Below are 24,687 nucleotides of genomic sequence, written 5' to 3'. Positions count from 1 at the left end.
AGGATGGCAGGAGAAAAGAAGATACTCTGCACTGGACACTAGGAAAGTGCTGTATAGCAAACAGAACCCACATCCCAAAGAGCGGTCAGGACTCCACTGGTGAAGCTGTGACTGGAAGGGGCCCTTGGTTTAGGAGAACAGTAGTTTGTGGGGAAAGTTGCAGTCGATATTGAATATTCAGTTCATAGATGGCCTTGTACTTTGTTGGGGAACCTGGACTTTATTCTTCGGGTGACTTCTACACTACAGATAGATTTAGAGCTTTATTATGAAGTCCAGTGGTACTTGTGTAACCACAGAGGGACCTAGTCCTAATTCTTATGATTAATCATTAAGCATTGACCCAGAAGAGTCCTAGACCCTATAAAGGAGAATTCTCACAAGTCCTCTGACACAAAGTAAGCATTGGCACCGTTGGCCTCAAGGTCACACAACTTAACAAGGTGATCTGGGAATCCAAACCTGTAAGAAGAACTATCCTTATTGTCAAAAAGAGGGACTAGTTTGTTTGTCTTCCTCAAAGAGATCCTAGAACAAGGTGCAGGTGCACAGTGTCTCAGAAGCCAGGGTGCCTCCAATCACCCTCAGCATCTTAGCCTTGGTACCAAGGCTGAGATGTGATACAAGGAAGCATTTAGTTTATATAAAACATGAACTGCTGTAGGAGGTTTCAGAGATGATGTGGCTGTAAAACATATCCCAAAGTGATAACACAAATGGAAAACATTCTCTGTAAAAGCAAGCAAACAAAAATATACAGTGTCTTTGAGTTTTTAAAACATGCAGTAAGTCTTCAATAAACATTTGTTGTATAGGTGGGTTCCATTACTTAACAAGATATTGATATTTTATTTGAATGCACCAATAGCTGTCTAGACTAGGTATATGTTAATTTCCATTTGGTGAAGATGAAATAAAGAATGTAAGAATGTCTTACAGACTTAAATGTCTTAAAGAATGTCTAAGAAAATTGGTTTTGGGGGTTGGAAAGATAGTGCAACAGTTAAGGGCACTGACAGATCTTCCAGAGAACCTGGGTTCAAATCCTAGTGACTTCACTACATATGGAAGTTCACATATGTTTGTAACTCCAAGATCTGACACTCTCACATAGACATACATGCAGGCAAAGCACCAATGCATATAAAAATAAAGTTAAGTAAATTTTAAAAAAGATTTTTACATGTAGTCGTGATATTGATGGTGTTTCATATGGTTGTTGTGAGGCTAGAGTTCTTAACTCCTGCAAAGAGTTGGACACACATCAAGTGGTCTACAAATGCCAATTATTAAGTCTGTTCCAGAAATCAAGTCAATACCTGGGTCCCAGGACTAAGCCAAGCCTAGCATCCTGGTAGATGCAGCCAGTGAGTGTCACCCCCTCACTGGGTTGGGTTTCTTCCCCTGAGCTCCCAAGCCTTCCTGGGTGTTCTGAAGTTGTGTAGGAAAATCTTCTGGCATGTTTTCCTCTCATACTTTCACACCTAAAATGATCTGTACCCCCCCCCCACACACACACCCAAAGGGCTAGAAGTCAACCAGTCATGGACTGAACAGTCTCTTCAGTCAAAACTCTAGAATTTAGCTATTTGGGTCTTACCTTTTGGGAAATCACTTTCCAGAACATAGTAATAGGGTTGTTGGGACAGCTTTCATTCCAATGTGGGCAAGAGACATAGTTCATATCTAAAACACATAGTTTATAGAAAACAGTTAAATGGAAAGGAAATGTACCTTTGGGCTCCGTTCTTGGCTGTCCAATCCCCATAGGAGAACTTTCCAACAGCATCTGTGCCAAGACAGAGGCTGGAGAATGGACACAGCTCAACCCAATTTAACTAAGTGTCCCCTGATTTCCTTCCAACTTTTTACCTCCCCGTCCAGATCCCAGACAGGAACACTGTGATGGGGTTTGACTCACCATTCTGGGAAATGGCAACAAAAGTGCACCCTAAAGACACCAGCCCCTCTCACTCCCCTGGAGTCCAGGAACACTTAGGGAGAAGGCCAGGCCTTTTCGGGAAGAAGACAATTTCCCCCAGATAGTCCTCTGATTCCTGGCAATTCTCTCTTATGGAGAGTTTCCTTCTCAATCTTCATAAATTTGGGGGCTCAGGTGATCTCAGGCTTTCTATAGTCAACCCTACCAAAACAGGTTCAGCCCTTAGTGTGGTGCAAAGTATAGAGTAGATGCATGCTTTCTATGACACTGTTCTCAAGGTTATTTGCATGTATATATATATATATATATATATATATATGCAATGTTTATATATATATATATGTATATATATATATATATATATATAAACATTTACTGAAGGTTAGGTTCTGGAAATAGAGGGTTGAATCAGGTAGGAGCCCTGCCTCATAGGACATGTGATGTAGTGAAGTCAAATAATCAGAGACAGATTAACTTCGGTTGTGCCCTATTACCAGAAAAAAATTCACGTTGAAATTTGCTTTGAAGAAGAATCACTGTCTTCAGACAGACTCTAAAAAGAAGGGCATCTTGTGCCTACGGCACATGCAAAGGCAAAGAGCCATGATGAGCTTTGATCAGAAAAGAGGATGGAGAAGGGAATGAGAAGGTGAGGCATCTGAAACACAGAGGTCAGGTCTTTAGACCATTAGCCTAGAGTCAAAAGAGAGATTGTTAGGTTTTAGAGGGAGATCAACATCATCCCATTTTCACTCTGAGAAAAACTCTATGGTGTCAGATGGAGACTGACCTAGGAGGGTAAAGAGTGACCAGTAAAACCTTATAGTATTCCCAGCAGGATGGAGAGGGTGTGATGGTGCTAGACTAAGGCAGTGTGAGGGGAGATGCACAGATGGCTGGCACTCTAGGCTATTAGATCGTCACTGGCTATGAAGGGGAAAGAAAGAGATCACCTTAAGACGGTACCCAAAGTTGTCCATGTTAAATAGCTCACAGATAACAATCAGTTCACTATGTCTATTTATATCCAACATTACTCTGTACAGATAAAAAAGTATATATAATTTTAATTTAAATTTTTTTAAAAAATGACTTAGAGTTATGTTCAAGAATATATAACGTGTATATGTGTCTGTGTGTGTGTGTGTGTGTGTGTGTGTGTGTGTGTGTGTGTGTGTAAATACATATATAAAGGTTAAGGAGGAGATTTCTTGCTAAAAGTGCAGAAGAGAAAGAGGAAGTGGAGAGGGAGGAGGGAAAAGAGGAAAGTGGAAGAGGCAGGAAAAGGGGAGAACAGGAAGGATGTAGAGAGGGAAAGTGAGGGAGAAACTGGATTTGGGGATGTCTTACCTCACAGCCTTAGCACTGTGGCTTGATAGAGTGTGCCTCACCAATGTTCACATTAAGCTGAATTCTCTATTGCAATGTGTTTTGTGGATGGGACCTCTAAATGGAGTTGGGCTCATGAGGAAATTTACCCCCATGAATGGATTTTTAATCCATGAATGGATTTTTAATCCATGAATGGATTAAAGACTTTTTCTGGAGATTGGGAGATGGGACTAGATTAGTGATCACAAAAAGGAGTAAAAAAATGACCTTGGCTTTTTTCACTCTCTCTTGCTTCCCCTCTTATGGTGATGTTTCACCTATATGTATACCTATCCCTTGAAGATCAACCCTAAACCCCAAAGCTTGTATTTCAAGAGGACAGTGATTTATTTTGTTTTGTTAGAGCCCAGTTTGTCACTAAGGTCACTGATGGCATTAGAGTATATGCCTATTGACCTTTCAAGTTCCCTTGCAGCTCAAAGCTCCCTTCCCACTCACCCTGAGCCATCCTAAGTGGTTCAGATCCTTACCGGAAGTACTAGGGTCTCCACACCACCTGAGATCGTCAGCAATGTAGCCCAGCAGGGTGTCCTCCAGGGTGAACATCTTTCCCTGGATCCAAGTATACTGATGGGCCAGGTGTTTGGATTTGCTCCAAAAGAGAGTCTGAGAAAGAACAAAACCACAATTTAGTAGGTCCAAAAATAAATCTAAGAGTTAGAGATGTGGGTCAGCAGTAGATTGAGTGCTAACACACATGAGGCTCTAGGTTCCTTCCCCAGCACTACAATACATAATCCATAATACATACATACATACATACATACATACATACATACATACATACATACATACCTTTATAAATAAAAATATAGAAACCATCAGAATAAATGACATGCACTAATATAAATTCAGTTTTGTTATTGTCTACCACAGACCTCCTCTGTTCAGAGCACTGTACTGAGGCTCCTGGGGAAACAGCCCCAGAAATCTCCAGCTCACTAACCACAGGATGAGCACTGATAATTGTGAGTGGGTTTGGGGACTTCACTTAGTTTTGGACATGTGAATTTTCTTTTAAACACAGGCTTTGTAAGAGTTGTAACTTGTGGTAGACCTTTCCCAGTATACTCAAAGAACCAAACACTGGGTTTCTCCGACTCCATGTCTCCTATTTACATTCCAGCTGGTCACTTTAAAGCCTCTTTACCTGGTTTGCGCCTCACCTCCATAGGATGGCTCTGAAGAGCTAAGAAGATGTAAGAAAATCGCTCTTCTAATGGAACTTCGCCTTGTGTTGTGGTTTACTCCTTTCTTATTAGCAGAAGCCAGGGGAAAGTTCCATAATTACAAAAATTTGGGTTACTCTCGCTTGTGTGGATGGAACTGATGCTAGATTCTGTCTTTCCTCTGTGTCCCCATCTCTCTCTTCCTTCCTTCCCCAGATGTCCTAAACTGATGGTACACCAGTTCTCCAAAGCCCCACCACCACCATTCCGACCCCACCAGCCAAATCAAATGATGCCTATGCCAAGGTCTCCTTTCTGTCTGCCTCCTAACATTGGTCCTCAGATGTCTTCCCTCTGACTTTCATTCTCAATTTTAAAAGGAATTACTCGCCCTCATTACCTTGTTACATGGTATGCTTTGAGTGACCAATTTAACCAGTGGGGCATAGTCTTCTCTTGTGATGTTGCAAGGGTTCTTGGAAACAAATGCTCCTTTGAATGTACTCAGTATTTCCCGGCAGTTATGATCTCTATAAAATGAAAGATGGAAAACAGATTTTTAAAATATTTTTGAAGAGTCTGGAGAGAGATGGCTCACAGTGGCTCCCAACTGTGTGTTCAGTTTCCAGAGCTTACACCTCCATCTGGCTTCCACAGTCACTGCACATACATGGTGCATGAACATATATAAAAGACAAAACAACTCTACATATAAAATAAATATCAATCTTAGAAACATATAAAATAAAAATAATTAAAAGAAAAAAAGAAAGACATTGAAAAAGTTTTTAAAATATTTTTGGAACACAGATAGCAACAAGAAATACCCTTCATCTGGAATCATGTACTCAGGGGCAGTCAGTTCTTGACACCATCCTATTAGCCATGTAAAATGTCCCTGTGAGTTGGAAATTACCTGGGGCTGAGGCTCTGTGAAATTAAAATGACCCAAGCATCTAATAACATTAAGAAGAAAACAGGAAGCCACCAGCATTTTCTGTCTCATACTACACCTTGTATAAAATAAAGTCCTTAAGGTTCTTTAGTGCCCCCAGTAAGGGCAATGTTTCAAAATAGCTAGTAGAGAGGACCAAATGTTCCCAACACACAGGAGTCATGAGCGCCTGAGGCGATAGAGCTGTCTGTCACTCTGTTCATTATACAGTGTATACATAGGCCAAATGCCACATTGCGCTCATAAATATGTCAAATTACTCTGTGTCATATTAAAACTTTAAGTAGGTAGGGTCACTGCAGGCGGGCTTGGTAATGTTGGGCAGGATCATCAGTGGCATCCATACCCCCCACTTCCACCCCACCCCACCCCCACCCCAGGCAGTTCTGACCCTGGTTCCGGTTGAGAATCAGTGGATACAAATGAAAATGTGAAAGGTTCGATGGGGTTTCTTTCCAAAGTCTAGACAGAGAAGCTTAAGTTCATCAGCACCTGCCTTTGAAAACGATGCCAGGAAACCATTAGTGCCCTCTCTTTCCATACCGTTTACATACATAAAAAGGAAAAGTGATGACATCATGTACTTTAGTGTCAATCAAAATTTATAGAATGCCATCACAGGCAATTGAGAAAATAGACGTTTGGCGGCTCCCCGGCTTCCAGGGTTTATGTTTTCATTCTGGTAATTAATGCAGTGGCCTTCTCAAGAACTCTCTGTTCTAAATCCCAACCGTCATAAAAATCTCTACATCTTTCCTTTGGAGCATCTGCAGTTCTTGAAACAGAAGAAGATGGAAGAAGGAGAGAACATTTCCCAATTCTGGAAGCGTGGTGGGAAAGAGCAGTTTTCCTGCCCTGAGACCCTGCCACACAGCAGACCTTCTCATCAGCAAACTCTTATTTAAGCGCTGACACTCACGCCCTTCACAAATTATTTCTATGCTTCTCTTAGGTCTTATATCCTGTACAAGAAGTAATAAAGATTCAAGATACCCACTGGAGGAGGGTTGCCTGCTCAGGAGAGAAGACTGGAGTAGTACTGTTGAACACGACTTGGAAGGCTTGATTCTTGGAAGAGTTGGTAATTTGCAGAGAATAACAAAAACATCTTGCATACATTTTAAGTACGGTTTTTAGAATTTTTAAAAATATATTGGTCCTTTGTGAATTTCACACCATGGATGCCAAACCCACCCATTTTACCCTTCAGTCCGGCAGCCTCCCCCTACCGAAAAGAGAACAAAAAATAAAATGAATTAAATAAAAATCTTGCTGTGGAAGTTGCCGCATGTCATTGCGTATACCACAGTATACGCATTTGTCCACACATCTTTCCTTGCAAATGTTCATTGCAATAAGTCATTGATTGGTCTTTCCCAAAGCCTCTAGCTTTTGTCACATCATTGGACCCTCACTGGAACTCCTCTCAGTTATCCTGTTGTCACCTTGTGTCATGGGGTGCCCACAGCTCGGGATCTGCAGGACCAGCCTCTTCATTTGCTCCAGCAGTTCACAGATGGGGTGGATGTTTCGGTGGGCCAACTCAGACCCCTGGATCTGGGCCTAGGTGGAAGCTGAGTTGGTCAGCTCACCAGCTCTTCCATGCATGTACCACTGGGACCAACTCTCCTACTTTAACCAAGCCAGGGGCAGGTCCAGCTCTCCTGTTCACATGCCCTCTGGCCACTCACCCTTGCTCTCATTACCAGGACCAGTTATACGATGTTGCCCAGGGGAGGAGATGTGGGGATCTGAGTGCTGCATTTGGTGAGGGACACATGGCCAGATCTCCCATACTCATTCTACTGGGACCAGCTCTTCAGCATCCTCAGCACCAGAGCCAGCTCTCCCATGGTGCCCAGGCAAGGGCAGAGCCAGCCTTGTATAGTGCTTGGACATCAACATGGCCTTAAGTGGCAGCCCATGGAAGAGACATCCTCATGGTCTTTGGTGTTAACTCTGGCTACAGACATCAGCACAGACTCTGGCTGGAGCAGTGCCACAGAAACAGACATGGCCCTTGGTAGCACCCAGGCTCAGACATCACCATGGCTCCTCATGTCTGCCTGTTTCTAACTGCTATCCAGTTCCACTTCTCTCTACAGTGCATGATCTGCTCAGCTCCACCCTCCTCTCTTCTGTCTCTCCACTAAGTACTCTCTCTTCTCCCTCTTTCCCCTGTCCTTCACATATTCACTCAGGGGAGCAGCTCTGGGCACTTATATGTCTTTTTCCTGGCTGCTCCAGGAAATAATGTTTTGTTTTATTTGTTTATTGTTGTTATTGTTGTTGTTGTTTTGTTTTCTAATACTTTTTAAATTTCTCTATGTATTTGAAAATTTTTTTAAACTTGTAACAAATTAAAAATAATGTTAAGATCTAACTTTTAGGGACAAACTTCTACAGTAAGACATTTAAAATATCCTTTCCTTTTTCCAGGTAAAACTTTCTTTTTTAAAAGACAGTTGAGCATGCCAAGTGATACTGGTTACCATCTTTATGATTCAAGGTGAGTATCCCCAAAATTGTTCTCATCCACCACTGTAATCCTGCAAAAATATGCTTCACAATTTTTACCTAAGCATGCCCCCAAAGTGTCTACTATCTTTTCTTCTTGAGCCTGCTGCTTGCAGCAACTCTTTCTCTGATCTTATTTCTCAGCTGTGCATGTCTTTAGTTTGCAATCATCAAGATGCAAACTCTACTTTGGTTATAATAACAGAATTAATGAGTTTCGGGACTAGGACACCTAACAGTACTGGGTAGTTTTGTTTTGTTGTTTTGTTTTGTTTTGTTTTTAGTACTAGGAACTAAACACAGTATCACACATGCTAGACAAGTGCTCTACCACTGAGATACACCTTCTGTCCCATCTTGACTCTGTTTAAGTGTTCAGGTAAATAGTCATGATGTTTGTAACTCATCCGTATTAACACCCCACCCATCCTTTACCCAGTCCCTGGCTACCACAATTCTTTCTATTTCCTTCAATCTGATAGGCATCTCACAAACCTGGAATCTTTGTAGATGACTAATTTTACTTAGCATGATGTTCCCAGCTATATTACATCTTAATTAGGGTTGCTCCTGCTATGATCAGGTTACATCATGACCAAAGCAGCTGATAGAAGAAAGCTTTTAATTGGGAGCTTGCTTAGGGTTTCAGAGGGAGAGTTTCAGAGGACAGAGAGCATCACACTGGAGCAGTAACTAAGAATGCACATTCTAATCTGCAAGGAGCAGGTGGGGGCCGCGGGGGGAGTCTGAGTCTGGCATGGACTTTTGAAACATTAAAACCCACTCCCAGGGACACGCCTCTAATAAGGTCACACTTCCCAGTCATTCCTAAATAGATCAACTGGAAACCAAAAATTCACATATTTGAGCCTGTGGGGGTCATTCCCATTCAAACCTCCACGTATGTATTAAATTTCCTCTCTTTTAAAGGCTGAACAACATTTCACTGTATAACAGTATATCGCTTTGTCTGACCATCAGTCAATGTGCATGTAGGCTGTCTCATTCCTCTGTTGCATATTTTTCAGGGGGGGTGCCATAAGTCTTATATGTCCAGGATGCTATCAAATAAACCATTTCTGTCCTCGGTGTCCATCCCTCATCCTGAAGCCCAAGGATGTGAAAGGAATGAGGCCTGTGGCCCTTTTACAATGAACTTTTCTTTTCCAACTTTAAAATATGTCCTTGTTAAGTCACTCACAAACCACAGAGGGATGCCAGGCCCAGACTTTGCCAGCAAGGTCAAGGAGAAGGGAAATGAAAGATCTCAAACAAAATGAAAAGCAGATGGTGCACTCTACTAAGGTCCCTGAGTTCCCCCTTTCTTTCCTGCATAAGGTGTATGCTTTTTAGATCAGAACAGAAGGTAAAGTCATCTGATTCTTTGTGTTGCCAGAAGATTCCATTTTCTTTTCCCAGAATTCCTCACTTTGCTTGAATTTTCTGAAAGTCATACTTTCCAGATTTGGAATACATTTTCTGGAACGGATGCTATAAGTATAGTATACTCAAGGGCATCCTGCTAAGTGCCTAGAGAAATAAGGTTTTGTTTGGTCCCTAGCATCCAGATGATAAGGAGACTGAGACAGTTCCCTGGTTTCTTTCTTTTCATCTGTCTTCAGAGTAAGACAACTGGTAGCAAAGCTAGTTGCCTTAGCTCCTCCTCCCAGGGACAGGAAATGGACAGGGTTTTTGTGGAGATGCTGGGAGATGAAGGACAAACAGCTCTGGATTCAGAGAGCACAAACAATGTGACCTCATACCCAATCCTCATCTGAAGTCTCTTCAATTCACCACAAGCAATGTGACACAACACCAACATCAGATAAAGCAATGGTAGATTGCAATGTGAATACAGACAAAAACAAAACCAAACCAAAAGAAATCACAAACATGAAGAAATGATGCTGAGTCCTTCCTTGTACCTGATTGAAGTGATTGCTGCATCTTAACTATCCAAACCTAGGCCTTCATCTTGTTTCCAGCCCGGTAGAGAAAAATTTTATCAAGATTTCATATCAGAGAATTAGACTCATCCTGTTGATTCCATGACACTGTTCAAGAAAAGCCAGCTTCCTTGAACCTTCCCTTAAACTCTTAAAACCAAGCCAACCCCCTCCCCTCCACGAACCTTTGCTGTGAATGTTTCCTTCTTACAGAGAGCAACAAACCCAGCCCACACAATGATAGGATGCTCCCAGTGGTCCTAAGTTACGGTCTAAAGCAGTCGTTCTCAACCTTCCTAGTGCTGCGACCCTTTAAGACCCTTTAATACAGTTTCTCATGTTATGGTGACCCCAACCATAAAATAATTTGTTGCTACTTCATAACCGTAATTTTGTTATTAATATGAATCATAGTATAAATATCTAATATGCAGAACATCTGATATGCGACCTCTATGAAAGGGTTGTTCCCCAGCAAAGGGATTGAGACCACAAGTTGAGAACCACTGGTCTAGACATTAGTGAGCAATCTTGGGATACAAAAGAGTCCAAAGGCCCATGACAATTGAGATGCCTTCATGAGTATGTGCACTGGACAGAAGTTTCACAAGAAGCCCCTCTCAGCCTCTTGACTTGCTGAAACAATGACTTTCCTGGTGAAGAAGGATCTTAGTCTGAGGGCAGGTTTTTTCCTTGTTTTCCAAAATGGAGTCCTACGGTTTTGGTATAGAGTAAGTTAGCCCACATGTCAAGACTGGAGGTCAACGCGTACATCCTCTTTTCTACTCCTCTGCTCCTGCCAACAGAGCTTCACTCGATCTGTTCCCACCACTCACTACCTCTCATGCCTTTCCTTTCCTCTGAGTTTTTCCAAGGTTGGCTGACTTCAGGTGAGCAAAGGCAGAAAGCAACAACAGAGGAAAGGTCGGACAGTTGTGACCGTGCCATAATGTTCCTGTGAGCGGAACACTGCCCAAGATACCAATGACTCATACTCACATCAAAAGCTCACACTAGCCAGCGGAGGACACTATGTCTCTTACTTAGAAGTAAAGAAGCTCAGAGCAACTTAGCCTTGTCCATGGCCAACTAGACAGCTCCAGAACTGCCTTGCAGGCCAGATGTTGTTGTCTTTGCTAGACAATGTTGCCCCCTACAGGAAAATCCAAACTTTGCACCTATGTTTCTATTAGGGTTGCTTCTAAAAGAAAAAAAAAATGATTCACATGATTCTAGGTCTCAGGAGATGTACAAGATTAGTACTGAACGGTCATGCCTAGATGCTAGAATAATATCAGCAGGGAAGGAAAAGGTAAGGTCTTGAATTAAGGGGAAACATATATATGATTGTTAAATCCAATTATTATTATTATTATTAAATTTTCTCTCATATCTTATATCCCCTCCCTCCTCTTCTTCCAGGCCTTTCCACCACCCCCTTCCACTTCTCCTCCATTTCCCTTCAGAAGAGAGCAGGCCTCCCAGAGACATCAACCAAACATGGCATATCAAGTTACAATAAGACTAAGGACCTCTCTTCAAATTAAGGCTGGATGAGGTGACCCAGTGGGAGGAAAAGGGTCCCCAAAGCTTAGACAAGCCCTGCTCCCACTGCTAGGAGTCCCACAAGAAGATCAGGCTATATAACCATAACTATATGCCGAGGGCCTAGGTTAGACCCATGCAGGCTCCCTGATCACTGGTTCAGTCTCTGTGAGCTCCTACTGGCCCAGGTTAGTTGATTCTGTTAGTTTTGTGGTGCCCTTGTCCCCTCGGACTCTTACAATCTTCCTCCCCCTCTTCTACAGGATTCCCTGAGCTCTGCCTAATGTTAGGTTGTGAGCCTCTGCATCTGTTTCCATAGCTACTTACTGGATGGAGCCTCTCTCCTTCATACAAGTATAGCAGAATATCATAGAATATCATTTTTTTTTTGCTTTTTTCCTGGTTATGTCTGTCTCTTGGTCATCCAGCCTTCGGGTTCTGGCCCTCTTGGCAGTGTCAGGGCTGGGCTCCCTCTCATGGCATAGGTCTGAAGCTAGACCAGTCATTGGTTGGCCACTTCCACAATTTCTGTGCCACTTCTACCCAACACATCTTGTAGGCAAGAATTGTAGGTCAAATGCTGGGTTGGTGGTCCAATCTCTCCACTGGAAGTCTTGCCTGGTTACAGGAGATGATTGATTCAGGTTCCATATCTTCCCTTATTAGAAGTCTAGGGTCACTCTTGTAGATTTGTGGGAGTTTCCATTGTACTAGGTTTCTATCTCACCCCCCAAATGCACCCCAATTTCAGTTGTCTCTCCAGGTTCCCTCTCCCTTCATCTTCACCCTGACCTAATCCTGTTCCTATACTTACCCATCTCCAGCTCACCTTTGATATCTATTCTATTTCTCCTTCCCAGGAAGATTCATGAGTCACCCCTTGAGCACTCCTTGTTACTTAGCCTCTCTAGTTTTGTGGATTGTAGCACGATTATTCTTTATTTTACAGCTATATATCCACTTATAAGCCAGTACATACTATATATGTCTTTCTGGGTCTGTAAACCCAGTTTTTATATTGACAGCTTTCACTGGGTTTCAGAATGTGGCTGCCACCACTCCCATAAGAACCACATTTCTACCTTTATAATGTGCCACTCCTGTGGGAGGCTCAAACCCTAAATTTTACCATTCCTTCAACACATCTGGCTCTTAAGATAAGGATACACAGTCTATGAACTTTCCAGCTAGCTGGTCCACCAGGTCAAGCTGTCTCTGCAGGGACCAGCTAGAGTCTTGAATTTGAGGCCACTACAGCCTGTATTTAAAGTAGAGACTGCCATCTTGTGGGAGAAATGGGTGATCGGTGAGATGCAAAGAAGTGATGAGGATTTTCTAAGCAGGGTCTTTATATAAGAAAATTCTTGAGGTTGAAGGTGTCCCTAGAAACAGCTAAATCACAAATTTGAAAAACAGTAAGAGAGGGGAAAGGGGGCAGGATCAGGTGTGGGAGAAGATGGGGGAAATGTACAGAGGGTCTGGAAATTGAACAAAGGTGTGTAGCAATGGGAGATAGGGAACTAGGGGTAACCAATGGAAAGTCCCAGACACCAGGAAAGCAAGAGGCTCCTAGGACCTGACAGGGAAGATATTAGCTGAAACACCCAACAAAGGGAAGAGAGAACCTGTAGAGACCATATCAAGAGGTGAGGCATGACCCCTGGTTGAGAGATGGGGCCACCTACCATTCTCAGAAATTTTAACCCAGAATTGCCCTTGTCTAAAGGAAATACAGGGACAAAGAGTGGAGCAGAGATGGAAGGAAAGGCCACCCAGAGACTGCCCCACCTGGGGATCCATCCCATATGCAGCCACCAAACCCAGACACTATTGCTGATGCTTGCTGACAGGAACCTGATTTAACTGTCTCCTGAGAGGCTCTGCCAGAGCCTTCCCAATGCTTGCAGCCAACTGAGCACAGGGTCCCCAGTGAAGGAGTTGAGGGAAGGACGGAAGGAGTTGAAGGGTTTGCAACACCATACAAAGAGCAACAATATCAGCCAACCAGATCCCCCAGAGCTCCCAGGGACTAAACCACCAACCAAAGAGTACACCTGGGGGCACCCAGAGCTCTACCTGCATATGTAGCAGAGGATGGTCTTATCTGGCATCAATAGGAGGAGAAGCCTTTGGTCCTATGAAAGCTTGATGCTCCAGCAAAGGGGAATGCTAGGGCAGTGAGGCAGGAGTGGGTTGGTGAGTTGGGAGTACCCTCATAGAAGCAGGAGGGAGAGGTGGTTTGCAGAGGGGAAACCGGGAAAGGGGATAACACATTTGAAATGTAAATAAATACAATAACTAATAAAAAATTTTTAAAAAGAAAAAGGAAAACATTTAGTTAAATTCTGCCATGTGTTAGGTGCAGAGGGTAAAACTGAGAACAAGAAAAAAAAACCCATGAAAGTTGTGGAACATACTAGAATATTATAATTTTGTGTGAAAATAGGGAGAAATGGCTAGGATAAGAGCTTTAGGGGTAGACAGCAAATGGTATTTAACAGTATATAAGGTGGGGACATTAGATGACATTGAGCAAAAAAACTGAAGGGAGACAGAGTCTTAGAGCAGTAACTTCCAATGGAGTAATGTTCTGGATAGAAGGCCCTAGCATCTGATGTGTTAACAAGAAACCATTTGGCTGGAGCAAAGCAAGTGAGAAGGAGATGATGGAAACAAAGAAAGAAAGGCAAATTTAACCTTCACCATGGACTTTTATCTATTGTGGCATTAGGAGCAACAGAACACTTTGTGCACAGGAAGTAGGAGATATCAGAATGCCCTTCTTTGCAGGCTGTACTCTGAAGGAAGTAGGGACAAAAGCAGGTAGATCAGTACTCACGACACAAAGATCCGACTTTGAGCCATGGAGGAGGAAGGGAAGATATAAGTCAAGATAGGAAAAAAGTAGCGAAGAATGGTGGTGTACACCTATAATCCCGTAAGGTGTGCCTGGTCTACAGAGAAAGTTCCGGGACAGCCAGGGCTACACAGAGAAACCTTGTCTTGAAAAATGAAGAAAGAGAGGAAGGAGGAGGAAGAGGAAGGAAGAAGAAGAGGATGGAAGAAGGGGAGGAGGAGGAAGGAAGAGGAAGGAGGAGCAAAGAGAAGAAGGAGGAAGAGGAGGAGGAAGGAAAGAAGAACAGAGAGGAAGAAGGCAGAGGGGAAAAAAGAAAAAATAAGAAAAGGGGATAGATTCTGAGTTCACTGTGGATTTCTAGTGGACTGAGTATGTGTGAATATATGGTGTTAGAGAAGTTATAGTCAGTAACTAGAAGGATGAATAGGCCATCAACTGGAAGAGCGCTTCCAGCAGAAGTCGCCTTGACCATGGGTTCCATTTAGAATAGGGACTTGAAATGCCTGTAAGACATCCAAAGGAAGTAACAGAATGGGCTTGTGACAAGGACAAAGAAGAGATGGTGATGAGCTCATTAGAAGTACTGGAAGATGAAATATGGACACCAGCACAAAGCAAAAAGGAGGGCTGTGACAAATGCTAAGTGAATACATGTCACACTGAAGGAAGTGCTCTACAGTGACAGATCCTCCTGGAAGAGAAAGACTGAGACAAGACCTTTGAAGTATTGGGAAGGAAGTTGTGCCAAGATCTGCATGCTTTCCACATGTAATGGCACGGGTAGGAAGGATCTGCTTTTCTTCCATTTATGTCAAATACTGTAGCTTGAGAATTCATTTGGGAGAACACTGCCTTCACTTAAATATAGTACAAATATGCAATGAAAGAAGCGGCAGGTCCAAATCCATCATTTTTCTTGGCCAGTTCAACGCTTAGCATGTTTTCCCTTAGGATAATAACCAAGCTTCCTTATCAGTCCTCAACTTGGTTGGAAAATTTCCCAAAAGTGTACATCAGAAGCATCAAAAAGTTTAGGTTTAGCAATTCTGTGACAGTCATTTGTAATCTCTTCAAATCCCTGTGTTCTCCAGAACCTATTTATCATTTTCTCTTAAAAATTCCCAATGTCACAAATGCAAATTTATAGAATACACTTATAGTACACCAGTACAGTATAACTTGATCTGATCTATGTGGAAGCGATCACATCCTGAGAAACAAGTCCAGAAAAAGTCTCTTTCCTCTTTTTTTCTTGCTTTTGAGGCAAGCTTTCATGTAGCCCAGGCTGGCTGTGAACTTAGGTAGGCGAGGACAATTTTGAACTTCTGATTTTCCTGTCTCAGTCTCCCAAATTTTGGGATTCCACCACATCAAGTTTTATGAGGTGCTAAAGATCAAACCTCAGCTTAGCACATATTAGGCAAGCATTCTACAGACACAGCTACATACCAGCCCTGAGTCTTGTTCTTTTTATAACTTCACTTCAGGAACTAACCCTTGGTAGGAGATGGGCACTCTTCTGTGAGTAGTATCCTAATGGCTTTATTCTTTTCCACTAGGCCCTGTCTCCTAAAGGTTTTCCAATCACTATGTCACCACAATGAGGGCTAAGCTTTGAGGACAAGCTCTTGGGCAATATACTCAAACCATGTCTACCCCTTCCAAAAAATTATTCTTTAAAACTATATCCTTACCTTTCAAATTATCTCCAGCACCATTCAAAACAGTTTTGTGGTTTCTCCAAAAGTTAGGCATCCATCTGCCATTTAGTCCAGTTCTTTATTTCTGGATAACCCCCGCCTTTCCAAATGAAACTATATGACCATATATTAATTTATACATTAATGTCCAGAGCACCTTCATTCATCATATTCAAAATGTGAATATAAGCCAAATGTCCATCAACCAGTAAATGGATAAACAAATTATCATATACAGACACAGTTGGCTTAGTAATAAAAAGAAACCAACTTTTAAAATAAATTCGATATGTATGTGTGTGTGCATATGCAAGTGTGGCATATGGGTGTGTGAAGTGTATACCCATACCCATGTGCTGATGAATGCACTTTTGTACATACACAGAGGTGTCCCACTCTGTCACTGTACTTTATTCCTTTGAGACAGGAACTCTCACTGAACTAGAGCTAAGCTTTTGACCAGCAAACCTCAGTGAACTCCGGATTCTACTCCCCTTGGCTCTGGTATGGGTACATGCAACTGTAGGGCAAGTGGGCCGTGCCAGCAGAAGGGCATAAGAACTGGTGCGATGGAGTGTGCTTACACCCTGCGATGCTCCGAGATCTGAGACAGCAGGAGCAGAGCTGCTTCCTCCATGTCTCTGAACCTGCTTTGGAATACATAATCACAACATCTAACTGAGAGGAAGATGGGCAGTCAGTCACATAATGCAGCACCAGGAGTCGTTCCCCATGCAATGAGAGCATCACCAACGTCTCAAACTGAGCCAATAGGAAACATTTACGCCCACCTCTCAAATCCTGTCCCACTCTCCCAAGCTTCTTATAGTCCCTCTCCACATGGAAGAAAATGCACAAGTTATTTTCCCCAAGAATCATCTGAGACTGGCTGTCTTTACTGAGCTGTAACACTTGGGAAGAGCTCTCTCTCTCCAGAAGCATTCATCATATTACTGGATCTTGGACCGGCATCTAGGCTCTCGCTGCCTACAGAGGCTTACATCAGCACTACTGCCGCTTTCAAGGGCTCCCTGCCCCTGCTACCTGCCCCGCACAGACTGCCATACGGCTTTACCCTCTTTTAAGGAGCTGTAATACTCCCGGCATTCCAGACCAGAGTCCTGTGGAACCTATTTGTCCCAGGCTCTGTTTCCCACTCCTCGGTCTGACTTCTGATGGACAGCAGATCACACGCAACCACATCTACCTTCTTACATGGGAACTGGAATCTGAACTTAAATGGACAGTGGAAGTGGCATTACTAACCCTCGGTTAAGGTCAAATATTCAATAAATAGCATTCATGTTGCTGATTACACAGCTGAGGGTGGGGTAAAATCATTTTCCTAGTTTCACCATACACAGGGACACATTCCAGATAGTTAAAAGACTTAAGTGTGAAAAGTAGTAGTTACAGCTTTTAAACCCCTTCTTTTCATAATGTCATATATATGTGTATATATATATGTATGTATATATGCATATGTATATGTACATTCCCAAGTAAGGCACAAAGGTACACACATAAGAGAAAATATAAATTTCAATGACATTTATTCTCAGGATAAAGGGTACCATAAAGTCAAGAATGAAGGCACAGATTGAGAGAACATGCTTATAACTATTTTATTGACAAGAGAATAGGAAGTTGAACATATAAACAAAAAAGACTGTTCAGTAGTAAGACGGGCAAAGCAGAAGAAGTCATAATGACCAGTGAATGCATAGAAGATGATCAGCTGGCCTAAACAATCAGGGAAATGAAGCCAAAGTCAGTTCCAGAGAGCACTCGGAGAGATCGTGCAAGGAGACTGGATTCTGCAGTTGTGGAGAGTACATTTCAGTGTTGTGTCCACATGTGACATGCCAGGCACAGCTGGCCCTAACCAAACAGATGTCTTCACCCCTCTTCTCTGCTTCGATAACATGTCTCCACGGAAGATCTCAGACTATCAAACACTTCTTGAACCACCTCCTTACGCCTCGGGTTAGCCATGCTAACTTCCGGCCAACGAAATTTAAGGAGAAAGCAGAAGAGTGAAGAAAGAATTCTTGGAAAGACATTGTTATGGGATGAGAGGAGTCCCAAAATGAATGCCAGTCTTCCTGGTCTTTTTTACTCGAGATGTGATTGTGTGAGCACACAGTGGTTAGAATTGCTGCAGCCATTTTTTGACAAAGGCTTGAGGATAAAAGATGCCCCAGGAGATGAAAGACTGGAAACAAAGAGCCTGACTCTCACTGATCCGCTAAGCTAACCCTGTAGTCACCACACTTCTGGGTATCTCATTATATAGATATTATACATCTCTCACTTAAAGTCTTTTTTTGAGCTCTATTGAATATAGCTCCAAGCCATTTAATTGGAATACCCAGTGTGGTGGGTTGAACTGCGTCCTCACCAAGATGTTCAAACCTTGCCCCACTATCTCTGATTGTATTCTTATTTGGAAATAAGATATTCACAGAATAATTCTCTGTCTCTGTCTCTGTCTCTGTCTCTGTCTCTCTCTCTCTCTTCATATATACCTGTTGAGCACATTTAGTGTGGCTTGGGTCTAAATTATTTCAGTAATGACCATTTTGTATTAGGTAATCAATTAGGGGGCTCATCCAAAGAGGCTATCGATTGGAGATGAATATTAGAGGAAGATCATGGTAGTGGGAAAGGAGGAAAGGAAAGAAAGTGATGTAATTATACTTTAGCTTGAAAATTTTTTACACTGCTAAAACCCATCTTTGTAGATGATCGACTTTATATGAAGTCATTGAGGCATTTCCACATTCCATATGGCTGGCTGAGAGACTGAGGCTGAGGAGATGGCTCAGTGGGTAAAGTGCATGGTGTCAGCTTGAGGACCTGAGTTCAAGTCCTCAGCATTCACGTAAAAGTTAGGCACAGCTGAATGTGGGGAGCAGAGATGAAGCCCGCAGCCCTCAGCGGCCAGCCAGTCTAGCCAAAATCCCAGGTTCAGTGAGAGGCCTTGCTTCACAATAAAATGAAGAGCAAGAGAGAAAGACAACTAGTGTTGTTCTCTGGCCATATAGACACAAACGCCCTCTTGAGCTCATACACACACACATACGGACACAAGCACAAACAGACACACACAATACATACACAGACACTCACAGGCACATGCACATACATATGCATACACACAGAGAGAGACAAAGACAGAGACAGAGACAGAAAGGAAAAGTTGGCTATAAAGACAAACATGTATGTACAGAGAGAATACAATATACAATATGGAGACTACCAGAGAACTCCTTGAACCCATGCAAGAATGTCTAAAGATCCCAAGAGCTGGTAAAAGGGCATGGAACAGAGTCCCTCACAGCCTCCAGAAGTCACCCCTGCAGTCATCTTCACTTTTGACTCCCAGAATTCAGGACTGCCAGGTAGGACATTTCTATTGTTGAAGTGGTGTTTAGTAAGTGCCTGTTTTAGTTTTAGCAAACTAACAAGTCAGTGGAAGCAACCGTGGTACATTCTATGGCTCATATCTGTGCATAGATAAATGCCATCCAGACTGTACTTCACCAGGAAAAAAACAAAAAGTGAAACAGTTAATTCCACAGAGTGAAAGTGTGCAAGGAGCACAAATTAAGAACAGCTGGAGCCAGCCAGTACCTACTCTTACCAGAGTGCTGAACAGCAAGACAGGGACCCCTGAAAGAGGCAGGGTATGAGGAGACAGGAATACTCCCTGTGTTGAGAAGGGAACAGCCCTGTGAAGAGAAATAGGGCTTTGGGTTTTTCAAAATAAAAAATAATATATGTTTTAACTTAGCAAATTTGCTCTTAGGATTCTATCTAACACACACACACACACACACACACACACACACACTTTATCTTAAGCATTACTTAGGAAATATTGCAAATATGAAAACACCACAAATGTCCCAGGGTGTGAATCTAGAGGACAGTAAATGTATCAACTGTGGGTCCATTGACTGTGAAAGTGAGACCCAGCTGTGCTCATCGAAGCAACCACTGTTAACTGGGGAGGAATAGGGAAGTGAGAAAAGACGTTGAAAACAAGATCATATGCTGCCTTGTGCTGGGAACCCTTCTAGAAAGCTGTGAGAGAAACAAAGGGCAGGATTACTCTCTGAGAAAAGGGGAAAGAAGTTAAGGGAGGTATTTTTGTAACCATTTGTCTGTCGCTGGCTACTTCTTTAAACACAGAAAGAAAGCTGTGACACAGATCTCAGGTTTCTCTCTATTGTATTATTGAACAATAAGAGATGCCCCTAACGTTCAGGGACATCTCACTGTGCTTTAAATGCCCATTATGTAACTTTCTTGCCTTTAAGAGGTTGACAAAAGATACTGCTTGAGGTTGGGGAAATGAGCATGGAGAAGAACCCCTTGGTATACGAAGAACGAGGAAAAAGTAACTTGGCAAGGGCAGAGTACGTGGTTCTCAGCTGTGAATCTGTTCAGACCCTTAGAGTCCAGAATGCCTTTGAAAACAGGGCTACAGCAAGAAGGCAGTTTCCAGATACAATCTACTGCCCTTACCTAAGCCTCGGTATCTCCTTGTGACTTTAAATCGCTACCATCTGTCTGTTTTCTGCCTCTGTCCTTGAAGAACTCCCAAGGAGTGTTCACCAACTTCCATACACTGATGGGGTAATTCAGCTTACTCCCAGGAACCAAGATGACCAGTTTTGCTATGAATTTCATATGAAGTGCCAAAGACAGAAATTACTTCGTAATATTTGGTTGATAGTCATAGTGAGAAAGGAAAGAGAGACAGAGACAGCAGAGACAGAGAGACGTGTGTGTGTGTGTGTGTGTGTGTGTGTGTGTGTGAGAGAGAGAGAGAGAGAGAGAGAGAGAGAGAGAGAGTTCAACAGTGCCAAGGAAAGGGTGGTACCCACGGAAGTGTATATCTTGAGTGAAGCCTTTTCTGCTATTAGACTAATAATTTCAATAGATTTTTGGATCACTGTGCTGCTTAGTTTTTGTCAACTTGGTCATATAGTTTTGTCAACAAGCTACACATACCTGGAAGAGGGGAAGTTAAGTGTGGAACTATGTCTATTAGACTGCTCTATGGGCACATCTGTGGGACAATTTCTTGATTGCTGGTTGATGTGAAAGGGCCCAGATCATGGTTGCCAGCGCCACCCTTGGCAGGCAAGCCTAGGCTACATAAGAAAGACAGCAGAGCAAGCCGCAGAGAGCAAACCAGTAAGTGGCATTCATTTCCTGCCTTGGTGTAACTCCGCTAATTCCTGCCTCCTTCAGTAATGGACTGTGAGCTGGAGGATCAAATATTCCCTTTTGGTCTCTGAGTTGGTTTTGGTCATGGTGTTTATCATAACAACAGAAAGCAAATCAGGACAATATATGGAGGTCACCATCTCCCGGTGTGTATACCGCGTCTGACACATTCTGGTGAGAAGGAGAAAACACCATAGCAATTCAAAATTTTTTCCATTACAAAATATTCTAACTGTATTCTGTTTTTTTTTTTTTAAGATCAATTTATTTTTAGGTATATGAATACACCATAGCTGTCAGACACACCAGAAGAGGGCATCAGACCCTGTTACAGATGGTTGTGAGCCACCATGTCGTTGCTGGGAATTAAACTCAGAACCTCTAGAAGAACAGTGCTCTAAACCTCTAAGCCATCTCTCCAGCCCTTTAACTGTGTTCTTAAAACTACTTAATGCCAAAGCTGCCTGTCCAAGCAGGTATAGATTGCACTTGTTGATCACTTTCAACTTTGTGGATTTTTTTAAAAAAATTTAAGTCTACAGTTCAGGAGTCTAACTGGGGATTATTTGGTCCTTCATTTTGTATTTTTAAATTTTAAGCAAGTGTTCTATATTGGACACACTTGCTCTTCATTGTTGGAAAAAAATTAGTGATGAAAAGGAATTCTCTTGCTTGGGAAACTCTCGATATTTCTGACTTCAGGTGTCACTCGCCTGTTCCTTCATGGCCTCCTCCAGAGTGGGCATTACAGTAAAATGGTCTCTTTCTTTCCACCCATATCAGTGTATGAATATGGCCACCTTCCCCTTTCTGACCCTTCCTAGCACATGTGCACAGGAGATCGATTCTTCATCTTTCACCCTGTTTCCTGTTTTGTTTTGTTTGGCTCTTTTTTCTCAACACCTTAAATCTATTCTTGTCACCACTTCTCCTTTGAGAGGACTGATTGTTTCCATATTCTGACCTGATTGATTCTAAGTAGCTTCTCAAAGAACAAGCACCATAGATAATCAGTTCTGGAGTCTTTTTTTTTTTTTTTTTTTTTTTTACCAGAAAACTGTGTCCTACTTCACACAGAGTCGGCAAAATAAACCCTTTCCTCTCCAAGTTGCTTTGGGCTGTAGTGTTTACCCTAGCAACAGAAAGCAATCTAGGGCAAGCTTATATTTATTCCTCGCATGTGGATACACTATCAACTGTAAAAGAAGTTGTCTTCACACACCATCTGAAACACAGGCAGGAACATTGGCTCTCACGCACTTGGATGAGTATCTACCTCTCTGTAAATGTTTATGCTTCGTAGTAGTATTAGTTATATAATCCCCTTAAATGTCAGGTAAGTAAATTAGGTAAGTGACCAATAAGAACTACTTTTCTTATGGAAATTAATGATCATTTTGATCATTAATGACTATGTGTGAGACTGTTGAAAAATGCTGCATTTGATATTGAGATGCTAATTGTAATGGAGGCCTGATTTCTCAGGCCTACTTAAAAGGCTCTGCCCCTCCAATCCCACCCCATTCATTTCTTCCATTTTGCATATTATATCAGCTGTTACCCAATTTTGTTCTTCCCAGAAAAAAACTCAGATGAAAGATGACTGTGACTTGGATAGTGGCAGATGTGGTAGGAAGTGGACAGACTCTGGGTACATTTGAGATGGGGGACAAACTCACCAAATAACCCAGGATGACCTCAAACCACGATCTTCCTGTTTCTTAATGAGGGGTAATCACGTGCACCCACACCAGCCTGCATAGATTTTGAGAGTAGAACACATTTGATTTAATGTGTGATTGCATATGAAGTGTGAAAGAGAAAAAAAAAAAGAAGAAGAGAGAAGTGATACCAAGATTTTTCAGTTGAGTTACTGGAAAATGAATTGCTGTTTCAAATAAGGAAAGAACGGAATGGAACAAATTGAGAAAGACACCAGGGATTTGGATTTGAACAGATGAGTTTTGTAATGTCCACTGCCATCCAAGTGGGGATCTTTTTCAATAGGAAGTTGGGTTGTGTCCGTCCTGGGGGTGCTAAAGTTTTGGGTGAAGCTAAAAATTAGGAAGCATCCAGTGTAGAGAGATGAAGGGAAGAAAATATTTCAAAGGGAGATGAAGGCAGGGAACGCGGACAGCAGGTTGATGAATCTGACAGGACTGGTTTAAGGCGAGTAGTATGGCACTGCAGAGAACTGAAGAGACCTTAACTGAAGAGGCTCTGGGTGGCCTTCTTAGTTGAGTGTTTGTCTTACTACTATCCCTTCTCCGTGAGACAGCCAGCATGATCTTCTCTTTAATTACATAGCACCATGCCAGGACATAGCATTCTCAATACTCACCGCTAGTGGCAAGAATCCTGTCTCTGACGGTAAAAAGAACCTTGAAGAAAGCTTACATCACTTAGAATATAAAGTGTTAACAATAATAATGATATAAGCATAAAACAAATATATAACAATTACGTATCACACATCCATAGACAAAGAAAACACATAGTTATATCATCATCATCATCAAAGTTTTCAGTATAAGACAAATTAGGTACAAACATAATATAAGGATAGTATGGCCTTGCACTTTTGCTCTGGATTGAAGTTATAAATGGAAGTCATAACGGGTCTGTCTTTCCTTTAAACGACTGTGTCTTCTAGCGGCTAGACTCGTGATCTAGCAGTTAAGAACATGGACTGCTTTTCTGAAGGACTTGAGTTTAATTCCCAGCACCAATGTCCAGCAGCTCACAACTGCTTGTAACTGTAGCTTCAGGGAGCTCTGACACTTGTTTCTGGTCTCCGAGGGCACTGGACTCATGTGTACAAATGTACCCTCATATACACATAATTTCAAAACATAAAATATTAAAAATACAGTTTTCAAGAACTATCCACCCAAGTCCAGAAACATCATGTCAACTTGCAGTTAGTAGCACTGACACACTCTCTAGGCTTTGTCTCTACCAACAGAACCTAGGCTTCTCCAGGATAATAGGAAGGCCCATCTCAAAGGCAGGACAGTTACTCGGGAAGTTTGGGACTGGGGATTGGTTCTTGTCCTGAGAGTGTGCTGTCCCGTCTTGTGTATCAGAGGTCCCAGCTGCATGGTCCTGGAGTCGGGCCTTATATGAGCAGCCAGCTGGATCCTCTAGTTTGGTCCTAGACTGAGTGTCATAGCGTTGGCTACTCTGGCTCTGAGAGACTCCTAGTCACCATACTCATGTGAGCCAGCTCTACTAGCAAATGCCCTTCTCTTTTCTTTCTTTCTTTCTTTCTTTCTTTCTTTCTTTCTTTCTTTCTTTCTTTCTTTCTTTCTTTCCTTTCTTTCTTTCCTTTCCTTTCTTTCTTTCTTTCTTTCTTTCTTTCTTTCTTTCTTTCTTCCTTCCTTCCTTCCTTCCTTCCTTCCTTCCTTTCTTTCTTTCCTTTCT

The 24,687-nt window shown here is 42.3% G+C and overlaps 1 protein-coding gene across 1 annotated transcript in view; it reads right to left on the bottom strand.

Annotated features, from left to right (window-relative positions):
- Nucleotides 1-24,687, bottom strand: part of Cd38 (CD38 molecule) — a 45,466-nt gene that overhangs the window by 8,829 nt on the left and 11,950 nt on the right. The window contains exons 2-4 of the mRNA XM_021162655.2: nt 4,904-5,033; nt 3,805-3,940; nt 1,601-1,686 (exon numbers count right to left, since the gene is read on the bottom strand). Of these exons, the coding sequence (XP_021018314.1) occupies nt 1,601-1,686; nt 3,805-3,940; nt 4,904-5,033 (352 nt within the window). The remainder of the gene's footprint in view (nt 1-1,600; nt 1,687-3,804; nt 3,941-4,903; nt 5,034-24,687) is intronic.

This window comes from Mus caroli, chromosome 5, assembly GCF_900094665.2.
Source record: "Mus caroli chromosome 5, CAROLI_EIJ_v1.1, whole genome shotgun sequence".
In the NCBI taxonomy this organism is placed as follows: domain Eukaryota; kingdom Metazoa; phylum Chordata; class Mammalia; order Rodentia; family Muridae; genus Mus; species Mus caroli.
This window is presented reverse-complemented; position numbering and strand designations above follow the sequence as displayed.